The sequence below is a fragment of the Schistocerca nitens genome, chromosome 9 (assembly GCF_023898315.1).
Source record: "Schistocerca nitens isolate TAMUIC-IGC-003100 chromosome 9, iqSchNite1.1, whole genome shotgun sequence".
Taxonomy (NCBI): domain Eukaryota; kingdom Metazoa; phylum Arthropoda; class Insecta; order Orthoptera; family Acrididae; genus Schistocerca; species Schistocerca nitens.
In genome coordinates, this window is record NC_064622.1 from 309,615,523 (window position 1) to 309,628,076 (window position 12,554).

Sequence of the window (12,554 nt, forward strand, 5' to 3'; positions counted from 1 at the left end):
TGCGTGAGCCCTGACTATGAAGACAACATTTTGACACAGACAACTAGCTGCAGACCAGCACAGAAAATTGGCGGAAAGCACAGGCGGCTGCCTTCTATAACGAGGGTATTGGAAAATTAGTACGACCATACGACAAATGTCTAAGTCGGGGCGGTGAGTATGTAGAGAAGTAGCTGGAAGGTATAGTTAATTGTTGCAAATAAAGTATTTTTGATTTTCTCTGAGGTTTCCATTTCGTGATCGGTCGGCGTTTCGTAAACAAAGAGGTATCGTATTTACAGAATGACGACGAGGTGAGCGAGTCAGCACGTTTCCTGAACAGCCAAAATCCAGACTTCTACAATTAAGGGTTGTTCCAAGTCACCCCGCATTAGGAAATACATTGCTGGAAAAAAATTTGTACTCCCTTTTAGAAGTTTTCAATTCCCTCAAGATATATTGTTGCAACAGTGCATCCGGCGTCTATGAAATGATTACATTTACAGATCAATAGAACATGCGGTTTTGAGGTACCAGGTATCGACCCATGGTGAAACACCCATATTAATAAATGGGCGGCAACGCAGGCGCTGGTTCAAAATGGTTCAAATGGCTCTGAGCACTATGGGACTTAACTTCTAGGTCGTCGGTCCCCTAGAACTTAGAACTACTTAAACCTAACTAACCTAAGGACATCACACACATTCATGCCCGAGGCAAGATTCGAACCTGCGAACGTAGTGGTCGCGCGGTTCCAGAGTGAAGCGCCTAGAACCGCTCGGCCACACCGGCCGGCCCTGCCACTACGAAGGCCACGATTTGACCCCTTTCAAACTCGCTCAGTTGGTTGTTGAAAGCACGAATGTGTCTGTGAAGCATAGCTGCCTGCTTGTTTCATACGTTTGCACTGCACTGAGCCTTCTGGCTGGGCATTCCCTGTTAAAGGATAGACACAGATGGCACTCTGGTAGCTAAATCACTACGCTATCCGTTGGTGGACGACGTTTAATCCATTATCAGTAGATCTACATCCAGATGGAATATGCCGTCATCAGATCTACATCTACATCTACATTTATACTCCGCAAGCCACCCAACGGTGTGTGGCGGAGGGCACTTAACGTGCCACTGTTATTACCTCCCTTTCCTGTTCCAGTCGCGTGTGGTTCGCGGGAAGAACGACTTCCGGAAAGCCTCCGTGCGCGCTCTAATCTCTCTAATTTTACATTCGTTATCTCCTCGGGAGGTATAAGTAGGGGGAAGCAATATATTCGATACCTCATCGAGAAACGCACCCTCTCGAAACCTTGTGAGCAAGCTACACCGCGATGCAGAGCGCCTCTCTTGCAGAGTCTGCCACTTGAGTTTGCTAAACATTTCCGTAACGCTATCACGCTTACCAAATAACCCTGTGACGAAACGCGCCACTCTTCTTTGGATCTTCTCTATCTCCTCCATCAACCCGACCTGGTACGGATCCCACACTGATGAGCAATACTCAAGTATGGGTCGAACGAGTGTTTTGTCAGCCAGCTCCTTTGTTGATGGACTACATTTTCTCCTAATGAATCTCAACCTGGTACCCGTCTTACCAACAATTAATTTTATATGATCATTCCACTTCAAATCGTTCCGCACGCATACGCCCAGATATTTTACAGAAGTAACTGCTACCAGTGTTTGTTCCGCTATCATATAATCATACAATAAAGGATCCTTCTTTCTATGTATTCGCAATACGTTACATTTGTCTATGTTAAGGGTCAGTTGCCACTCCCTGCACCAAGTGCCTATCCGCTGCAGATCTTCCTGCATTTCACCACACTTTTCTAATGCTGCAACTTCTCTGTGTACTACAGCATCATCCGCGAAAAGCCGCATGGAACTTCCGACACTATCTACTAGGTCATTTATACATACTGTGAAAAGCAACGGTCCCATAACACTCCCCTGTGGCACGCCAGAGGTTACTTCAACGTCTGTAGACGTCCCTCCATTGAGAACAACATGCTGTTCACTGTTCACCATGATGGTGGACAACACACACACCCAGCAGTGATTTGGGAATCAAAATCGACATCCTCTTTCCAGATGTATTAACTTTTTTCCGACAGTGTCTGTACCACATTCTAAGGTGAATATGTGGAGAAGGGTACTTGCAAGTTTCATAGTCGCAGTTTGATTTATTGAGATGGTAATTAAAACCTTATGATCCTGCCACATGGTGTATCTGCATGACACACCACACCTGCAAAGTGGTTCTGGACTACGCTGCTTAATTGTCAAGCAGTTTCAGCACAGCGGGATGGCCCACGGTCCAGCTGAAGGAGGTCAGCCGTGAGTAAGACAGAGCAGCAGAAGCAGCAGCGGGCCTGGTCCTGGAGCTGGAACGTGCACGGGGGCGGCCGCAGGATTCCCGAGGGCCGCGGATGAGCGAGCGACGCTACGCGCAGCGGACGAGGCGGATCTTCGCCAAGGACGGCCGGCCGCGGGCCGCGCCGTATAAAAGCACGGCTCCGCCGGCGCCGCCTCAGTCGCTCTCGCACCGGGGCGGACAACACATACGTCAACCAGTGCCAACGGAAGACTCTTCAGCACGAGACACAGGTACGTGCTACGGGACGTCCACTCCCATGCGCTAAGTGATCTTCTACTTCGCGATCCAACAGTTATTCTCACGAAGTAATGAGTGCTATCGACAGGGGACGTTATATTGACTTCAGAACCCTTTTGACGCCATTCCTCACAAGTGACTTCTAATTAAATTCCTTGCCATCTCAGTTATGTGACTGGAATCGTGATTTTCTGCCAGAAAGGTCACAGTTCCCAGTGACTGACGGAAACAGAGTAAAACAGTTCTCCAAGGAAAAGTTATAGACCCTCTGTTGTTCCTGACCTACAAAAACGATTTAGGAGACAATCTGACCAGCCTTTAAGATTCTTTGCAGATGATACCGTCATTTACCGTCATGTAAGGTCATCAAATTATCATAATAAATTGCGAAATGATTCGGACAAGACATCTATATGGTGCAAAAAGTGGCAGTTGACTCTAAAAACTCAAAACAGTGAATTCATCCTCATGATCACTAGAAGGAATCTCCTAAATTTCAGTAACACTATAAATCACACAAATCTAAAGGCTGTACACTCAGCTTAATACTTAGGGGTTACAATTACGAATAACTTAAATTGGAACGATCACATACACAACATTTTGGGCAAAGCTAACTAAAGATTGCGATTTATTGCCAGAATACTTGGAAAATGTAACAGGCCTACTAAACAGACTGCTTACACTACGCTTGTCCTCCCTCCTCTGGAATGTTGCTGTGCGTGTGAGATCCGCATCAGACAGAATTGACGGAGGGCATCGAAAAAGTTCATAAAAGGGCAGCTCGTACTGTACTGTCGCGAAATAAGATAGAGAGTGCCACAAATACGAAACACGAATTTGAGTGGTACTCATTAAAACGAAGGTTTTTTTCGCTGCGGCTAGGCCTTCTCATGAAATTTCAATCATCAAATTTCTCCTCAGAGTGTGAAAATATTTTGCTGGCGGCCACCTACAGAGGAAGAAATGATCATCATGATAAAATAAGAGAAATTAGAGCTGGCACGGAAAGATTTAAGTGTTAGTTTTTGCCGCGCGCTGTACGAGAGTGGAATGATGGAGAAGTGGCTTAAAGGTGGTTCGATAAACCTCTGCCAGGCACTTAATTGTGAATTGCAGAGTAATCATGTCGATGTAGATGAAGCACGAAATGGTTAGTCACAACTGGCAACGGTAACTTTGGGCATCCTCTCTCATATCTGTTCTGTAATGGCTTCTAATCAACTTAGGCTTTCCGGAAAAAAATTTAGCAGAAACATTATGATTTTGGATACGCTTTTCACGAGTATTCGAAAGAGCTACGAAAAATTCTGCACGACGGGGATTAATTGGAAATACCAATATTTAATATTTTCAGCCGCACAGAAAACAAACAATTTCTTTCGTGTGTGTATGCGTGTGCGCGTGTATGTGTGTGTGTGTGTGTGTGTGTGTGTGTGTGTGTGTGTGTGTGTGTGTGTGTATGTGTGTGTGTGCATAGTAATATTGTTATGGTGAATCTGCAGTGATGAAAGACGAAGATAACCTCAACTACGAAAAAAGTCGCAGACGAATGAATGACTGAACTTAAGTCTAAGCGGAAGACATCAGTTACCTGAATGTGTGCTAAATTTTCTGAGACTTGATCGTTGTCATCACTGTGTTACCGGTTTCGTCTTTTACTTACCCGTTATTGATTTGCATATGAAAGACTGACAATCCCAGTTAATAGATATCCTACAGGTGTAACTGCTAAGGAGTTGGATCATTGCGACAAGTCGATCGCACAGAAATATCACTTTTTTTCTCTTTTTGTATTAGCGATAACACAATACTTTCTGTCAATTGCTTTACACTATACTGTACGAAGCGGCAATACTCCAGATGTATGTTGCTTTCTGTGTTGCTTGATCTCCTGACCAGATGTATCAAACAGTACAACTCCAAAATGGTCCTCTGGCGTTGGTTTCCAGTATGATACGTCACCATCTCCCGTAGTTTCAGTCTGAGGCGGTCTGTCTCTTCTAATTCATCATAGGAACGTATTGCATACACTCAGCAACCTATGTCCATCACGTAGTCTTCTTTTTTTTCCTGTTTCACGTTCATTCATCTACGATTATTTCACTGGGCTGTGTTTAGCGCCAGAGACGATAACACTCCGGAACACCTTTGCTTCGGGACGTAGTCCTACACTATACCATCCTCTGACATTAGTATGGTACCTTAGTGTTATTTCTGGTTAAAAGGAAGAATTACGGGGATTAAACGTACACATAAATAAATATTCTTAAGCTTTACGAGAAATACTTAATTTGCAATTGCATACTAGCGTCTTCTTGTGCTTGCTACACGAAAAGAAAGCTACGGAGCACGAGAAACTACGAAAATGTGTTGTTTTGCGTATAAATTAATATGCTATAATATTTGTGAAGCTAATAACATTCACGCGCCGTCAGCAGTAATATCCTATAAAACTAAAATATTTTTCAATTTTCCTCAAAAAAATACTCCACGTACCAGTTTTTGGAGATAAAAAGCAATTTAACGTTGGAGAACAAGTATGCCAAACACATCCCATGAAAGATTAAATTAATTATGAATTGAAACGCGGCGTACCACCCTGAGAGGCAGATCTAATACAATTCGTTTTGGCATCTACTGGCGGTAGATGATCGGTAGATATCGTTACCTTATCGAAGACAGACTGCAAGAGCAACCGAAACAATGGATTTTTTGCACCATGACATTACGGTAACAATAAATACTTTTCGTCAGAAATGATGCTGGAATTTTGTGCAAATATTCTAGCCCTGTTAACTACCTGACTTGTATGAAAACAGGGGATTTTGAGGTTTTCTGTCTCAACATTTTGTATTGGGTATCTATGTTTACATCTCTTCGCACTCTAGGCCAATGGGTGGTATAGATAACTACATAATGGGTCCTGTTAGTTGGGAAATAGTTTAATCTGTCTCATAGTTTTAGCTTCATATAACAGTAAAACGGCAAGATGTCTTTCAGTTGCGATGAAGCAGTTAATTTTCAGACAACATTGCTCGCTTTAGTGCGAGATAATTTACTGTACTGGACTCAATACGACATTTTACTGTATCTGCAAATGACTATTACTAAAAATGTTAAGCTACGTTCGAATCAGGGTGTTCAAGCCCGTATGACTCAGAAACACGGCCGAAATGCTATAGTTTCTGTATTAGCCTTCAGTTGCTTGTACCACTGGCCACCTCTGCCGTATTCTTCACAGTACGTGCAGTCATTGCAAACCGGAAATATGACGCTGGGATGACAGTCTGTCACTTCTTTACGAAGATTCGGATGGGAGCCACCACTGTTCCCAACACAGTTACTATACGCTTATGCCATGGCTTATATCACCTACTGTCCCGACGTACGGGAATCTGACCGTAAATCTCTTGCCTGTCCGTTTTGCACCGTTGCTTTCTAGGACAGAAGTCAGCTGTTAGCATCTCTACAGTCTCTGGTTTCTAAAACTTGTTGCTACGCTTCATCAAGCTGGTTGTATCAGCGATTGATCCATTTGTATTGCAACGAATATGTGGAAACTACTCGCAACGCACTAATTCTGCATTACCTCAGGTGTTGGGAAAACTTACATCTCCTCTTTGTCTATGGGCAAGTTACATGTACTCTGTTACGATAAATTTTGGTAACATGAAATTTTTATCGTATTAAGAATACAATAATACAAAATTTGTAAGCCTAGTTCTATATCTATTAGATAATTTTTCCCGAACGTCATACATAAATATCTACAAGGCTTTCTGTATTTCACTCTAACTGTTACTTAGAGACAACGCTTTTCAGTACTACTAAATATAATAAACTACTTGAAACAACAGACTAAAATCGACATTCTTAGGCCAACAGCTCTTACAGAGCTCTACATAACGTCTTCTTGATGCTCCCGAAGCTATTGTGCATTGGGAGGACAAGCAGCACCCCGATACAGCAAAACATCCAACACTGTTTAAGGATGTTGTCAATGTGTCGCTGTTCTGGTAGGTGAAAGAGTTCGTTTGTGTTCACCTGTGGTAGAAACAGTACCCACTTGAAAAAACGTGCTGTACTTACACAACGCTAATGTGATGAAGATGCAGGCTAATGGGAAACTAATAGAATCTTCAGTTCGATGGATTTGACTAACACCGTCAATTTCGACGACTCATTTCTCTTCGGCGATTCCGTGTTCTAGTTTTGCAATAGCTGAATGATCTCATTATGATGAGAAATCAGCTTCTATTTGTCAACGACTTAACGAATTATCTAAATAATACGCGGATTGCTAGACTGAGTTTTGGACCAAGGCCTCTTTTCGATTTTTTTGAAGCTAGAGGTATTGAATCTTCCCGGTAGATTAAAACTGTGCTGTAACGAGACTCGAACTCACGGCCTTTGTCGTTCGCGGGCAAGTGCTTTGAGGACAAAGCTAGTCAATCACAATCCGTCCTCACAGCTTTGCATATGCCAGTACCTCAGCTCATACCTTACTGAGGTACTAGCGATAGTAAAGCTGTGAGGACGAGATCTGAGTTGTGCTTGGCTAGCTCAGTCGGTAGAGTATCTGCCTGCAAAAATCAAAGGTCCCGAATTCGAGTGTCGGTCCGGCACACAGGTTTAACACAGGAAGATTCATATAAGCGCACGCTCCGCTTCAGAATGAAAAATTTCAGTCTATAGACATTTTTCTGTAATCAGAAAGTGACATTTTTGAAAACGTATCCGCTGTGTGCAGCTGGTGCTAAACACGGTTGTTCAGTTATGACATTTTTGCCTGACTTCATTCCGAAGTCATCCCGTATTACCACTATACTTCAGTTACTGAACGATGACATGAAGTCCAAAACGATTTTCCAAAGAGTCGAATGTAAATTTTTATTGCTTTAAACAACTATTGAGAGAATAAACAACTGTAATGCCACCCATTATCTACTGGTATCGCCTTTCACATTTTTTTCTTTACGTCAGAGAATCCACAGTAAAGCTTTCATTATTGCAGATGCAGCGAATGGATTTCTGTAACGTAACGTGTCATACAACTATTTTCTAGATACAAAAAACATAAGAGCACAAATAAATGTGTTTCTGAAATTGTATGGGTCGTTTTCTGTCATAGCAAAACAAGAATAGTTCTTTCGCTACGTGATAAGAATCAATCGGCAAAGACTTATCAGTGGTTAGAATTATCACTCGAACTTCTGGTCTCTCCATTCTGAAATGTAACTTCGATCTGAGACTTCTACTTGGAATAGGCACGAAATATTTTATTTAGTTCACTGGCATTACACTTCAGATCAGTCATCGAAATGCTGCCTTTAAAGCTTATCTATTCGTTAGTAATATGGAATGCAGAAGTTATTGCTGGATTCTTTTTCCTCGCAAGCCCAAACAACAGTCTGAGGTTACAGATTACTTCAGAACAGTATCAGGTAATCGAAACTTCGGGTCAGTAACCTTATGTGTTAGTTAGTTCGCCACAATTTCATGAAGACATGTTTGTGATGTCGAAAATAGCACATGCAGACGATTACTCTGTGCTAATGGAGTTCAGACCATACATCGGGCGAAGAAAGCACGGAGTGCTTCATCAAGTCAAAACACGGGAGACATTAGTGCACGGAAAAATGCTTACCTGAAGAAGGAATTGATTATTGGGGCTTTTGCTATGAAGCTCACTGTTTACACCCACGGTTGTTTAGTAGTAAAATAGTATAAGGATGTCGCTCTTACCAGAAGACATGTTCATTGTTTTCCACTTTGGGGTTGGGATATTTCAGTTATGCATTAACACCAGTGGTTTTGTTTTATTTGCTTGGCAACAACTGGTTGTTTGCGTAGTTGTTTGCGTTGGGTGGAATAGATGTATTTTCTCTACAGTTAGTCATGTGAAGTTTCTCGTTAAATTGCTTTCAGACGTGCGTATATGTCGAAGTTTTCGCGGTCATTCTTGGGATTGTTCTCGTTCTGCTACAGTTGTCGGTGATTCTGTCGTGGTGACAGGCCTGCATTTTTCGTTATATACTACTTAATCATACACAGACATGCACTTTTCTGATATTCTCACAATGAAAACAACGATTACTTCAGAAATGCTTTACTTGGCATAGAAAGAAGTAGTACAAGTGGAAAACAACAGGGATACACTAAAACTACAATATTTCTAAAAAATTATTCAAGTTGTTTCATGTAATCAGTATGAAAAAACAACAAGTTAGCACCAGGGCTGTTCGTTTTTTTAGATCCGATCGGTCGCGAAATGGAAACGACAATGAAAATGAAAAATGTTTATTCGCAACAGTTACCTATACCTTCCAGCTGCTTTTCTAGATACTCGCCGCTCCGACTTAGACAACTTTCCAATACCATCGCCATAGAAGGTAGCCGCCTGTGAATTCCGCCAATTCTCTACGCTGATTTACAGCTCTTTGTCTGTACCAAAATGTTGTCTTAATAGCCAGCGGCTCATGTGAACACAGCAAGCCAACTCCGAGCTTTATGACGGGGATCAAACACTTTCCCTCGAAAACTCTGGAGCAGCATCTTTGTTGCCCGCGCAGTGTGTGGCCCAGAATTGTGATGAACAAAGGTGTGCATTACAGTTATGTTATGGGGGCTGCATGAAATCAGGCAAACTTCTCAACAGACACTAATGCTTGGCAGGAGACATTATTTTCTAGGCATCTTTAATGGCTCACTGTGGACTCAGAAATGAAAAGACCGATATGATGCTGTCGACGAGCATACAAAACACACTGCCCAATACATCTGTGCAAACCTTCATCCGATTTCCACTGCGGTTTTCATTTCGTGATCGATCGGACCTTAATAACCGAAAAGCCCTCGTATGTTACAGTTGAACAACAGAGAGAGAAAAACTCAATCCGGAAACAACCACTAGGGGTTGGCTAAGCCATTTCTCAGTGATATCCGTTCTTTCAGAGGTGCTTGCTCAGCTGGGGATATAGAAGAGTTTCTGTGAAGTTTGAAAAGTAAGAGAAAGGTACCGGTAGAACTGAAGCTGTGAGAGCGGTACGTGATTTTCACTTTGAGATTTTGGTTAGTAAAAACATTCTCCATGAAAGGCAAGTTCAGAGTTACAGTCTCCGGTAGGCACACAGCTTCAGCCGACCAGAAAGTTTCAGAACAAAGTACACTACACTGCAGAGTGAAAATTACTTCTTAAGTCTTAAGATTAAAAAAGTGCGTACAAAATGCAATACCTTTTTTCCGAAAATAAGCGTTTTATATGATATATTTGTTGTGGTTGGTGAGACTGTTTTCAGGACTTCACTTCAGGATTATACTTCAGTTGCTTGTGTTCTAAATGTCCCATATAGAAAGCCAGTTTAAAATGTTAATTTAATTAAGCATTCAAGTACGTTAATGTAGGCGAGTAGCGTTTCGTGTTCCACAGAGGTGTATGTGTTTGGCAGGATGCGCGCTCTGCTACCCTTGCTGGTGGCAGTGGCCCTAGCGGCGGCCGCGGTGTCGGCGCAAGGCTACGGGCCGCCTCGCAAGTCGCACAAGAAGCCGGTCAGCAGCACCACGCCCGCGCCGCTGCCCTCCAGCCCTGCCCCCGTGCAGCCTCCCAGCGAGGACGAGCTCCAGCAGAACTTGCTGCCCTCTGACTTCGGCCTCAGCAGTAACAACGGTCGCTTCTGGTGGCAGCAGGGGGCCTTCAGTGGCGCCACCGCCTCCTCTAATTCTGGATCCATAGCTGGTGAGCACTGTTACCCTTATGCAACCCAAGCACATTTGAACGTCCTAGAAGGCGCTACAATATGATGAGCATTGTAGGCTGACTTAATAATGTGGATGTACGTTACCCAACCCTGTTCGACTGGGAGACTTCAATGCTCGGTAGGAACAGAAACTCTGTACCGAGTGAGATGGAGGTTTCGATACTGACTCTCATTCGGGAGGAGAATGAACCAAATCCCCATCCGGCCATCCACATTTATGTTTTCTATGGTTTCGTGGAACCTCTAGAGGCAAATACTTGGATGGATCTTGCAAAGGGGCCACAGTCGATTCCCTCACTCGGTACTGACAGTTTACGCTCAACAACTGTGCGGTTAAAAGGCAAATTCGGGTAAATTAAATGAAGCTCGTAACCAATAATGAAAACTGAAATAGAATGTTTTAATAACCATAACATATGAATGGAAGTATTCCACGTGATAAAATTCACGCTAGACAATAGCGACAATTTGACAGTAATGTGTGGGCTCAAACTGTAGGTGTCGTTTTCTCTAGCAGCACATATTACAGGCCCTATTAGAAGACCTTTATTCGTAACATCCTTCCAGACATGCTGCTGAATTATTTCTACAGACAGTAGGAAGCATGTGGTTTCTCCACAATAAGACTCCAGTACATTTCAATCACATTGTTCGAGGCGGATGATTGCTACCATGATAAATGGACAGGTGGGGTAGGGACAGTTCTATAGCCTGCACGTTTCCTCGATATGTCCTTTGGCGGGTAGGAGCATCTAAACAATTGGTTTATGCATTGGAAATTTCTACATGAGAAACATTTCGTTAACATATTATGAAAGTCTGTGAAACCATGCGATACCAAACCCCACTAAATCCAGTTAAATGGTATGTGAGTACATGAAGTAAAAGTTTCATGTCAACGATTTTACACATACGAGCGAAGACAGTTCTACAATCAAATCACAAGTAAAGCACGTCTTTGGCAGTTAGGTCTTCAATAGCGTTCGTAGCAGAAGGATATGTGGCGTCTGAATTTTATTAATGACAGAGGTTTACGAATGGGAGACAAGATCCTTTTGTTAAATAGCGGCAAGAGGAAAATGTAATACATATAAATAATGAAAATATATTAAGCCATAGGCCATTCACCAGTCACCTGTGAAAACGTAAATATGTGCAGTTATATTTAGTTTAAGGACAACAGATTCCTATTACATAATATAAGTGGTTACCACTTTTTACTCTAAAAGGATGATTGGGGAAGGTAGGAGGGGCAAGGGAAGAGACTAAAAAAGAGGAAGCAGGCTAGATACTTAACACACTTCTAATGTAACTGCCAGTGTTGCGCAGTACTGGAGAATATGATATACACAACAAATAAAGAACAGAATACGTACATCATGTTCGTACTTTAGCTTGTAATGGCTCTATGGGCTTTTAGTTTTGGATTGGTATTTTTCAGTTTAGATTATTTATCTATATTTTTTTCATTCATTTATACTCACAATTGAATAATAATGTCCATCAATAATGAGTATGCGTAGAGCAACATATTGTTAACGTCACTTACTTCACGCGCTTTTCATAAAAAAGGCACCAGTTTCGTAAAAGTCGTATTTACTGAGAGATGAGCACACTAATTAAATGTTCAAATATTCGTGGGCGAATGTTGAATGAAGTCCTTAGTGAGGAAGAAAAATGGAGAGAAATGAGATGTAAGTGTGGAAGGCTTGTGATTTCGTCAGAAAAGGGAAATGATGATAAAAAGTCGTAATTGTCATTATTTTAATTTAAATTGTCTAAGATTTAATGGACAATAATACGCCATTTTGACTGTAAAAGGTTGTAAAGGGGAAAGCGGCTGGGACTGGCGGGATCAGCTGGCTCGGTTCAGTTCAGATTTTTGTTGGTAATTTTCGTTGCATTACATTCCTGGATTAAAATTTGTATGAAAACTGGAAATGATGACCTTCAAAAGTTCTGAATGTATCTGTCTCTCCTGGAATGAATAAATGGGTAGTTTTACAAATTCTGAATCAGATTATTTTCTTCAATTAAGGATCCTGGGTATATTAATTCAGCATTAAATTTAGAACTATGTTTTTATTATAATCCTAACAATATACGTCTCATCGATGGCATGTAATGATATGATACATTTTGTATATAGATTGAAGCGGCGAGTGCAAATTTGTACCAAAGCGGGGAATCGAAACCCGGTC

At 42.0% G+C, this 12,554-nt stretch overlaps 1 protein-coding gene across 1 annotated transcript in view; it reads left to right on the plus strand.

Annotated features, from left to right (window-relative positions):
* Positions 1-2,517: 2,517 nt before the first annotated feature.
* The window catches only part of LOC126203369 (collagen alpha-5(IV) chain-like), a 68,336-nt gene continuing 58,299 nt past the window's right edge, over positions 2,518-12,554 (plus strand). Inside the window, exons 1-2 of the mRNA XM_049937665.1 lie at positions 2,518-2,586; positions 10,045-10,331. Coding sequence (XP_049793622.1) covers positions 10,046-10,331 — 286 coding nt within the window. The 5' untranslated portion in view covers positions 2,518-2,586; position 10,045. The remainder of the gene's footprint in view (positions 2,587-10,044; positions 10,332-12,554) is intronic.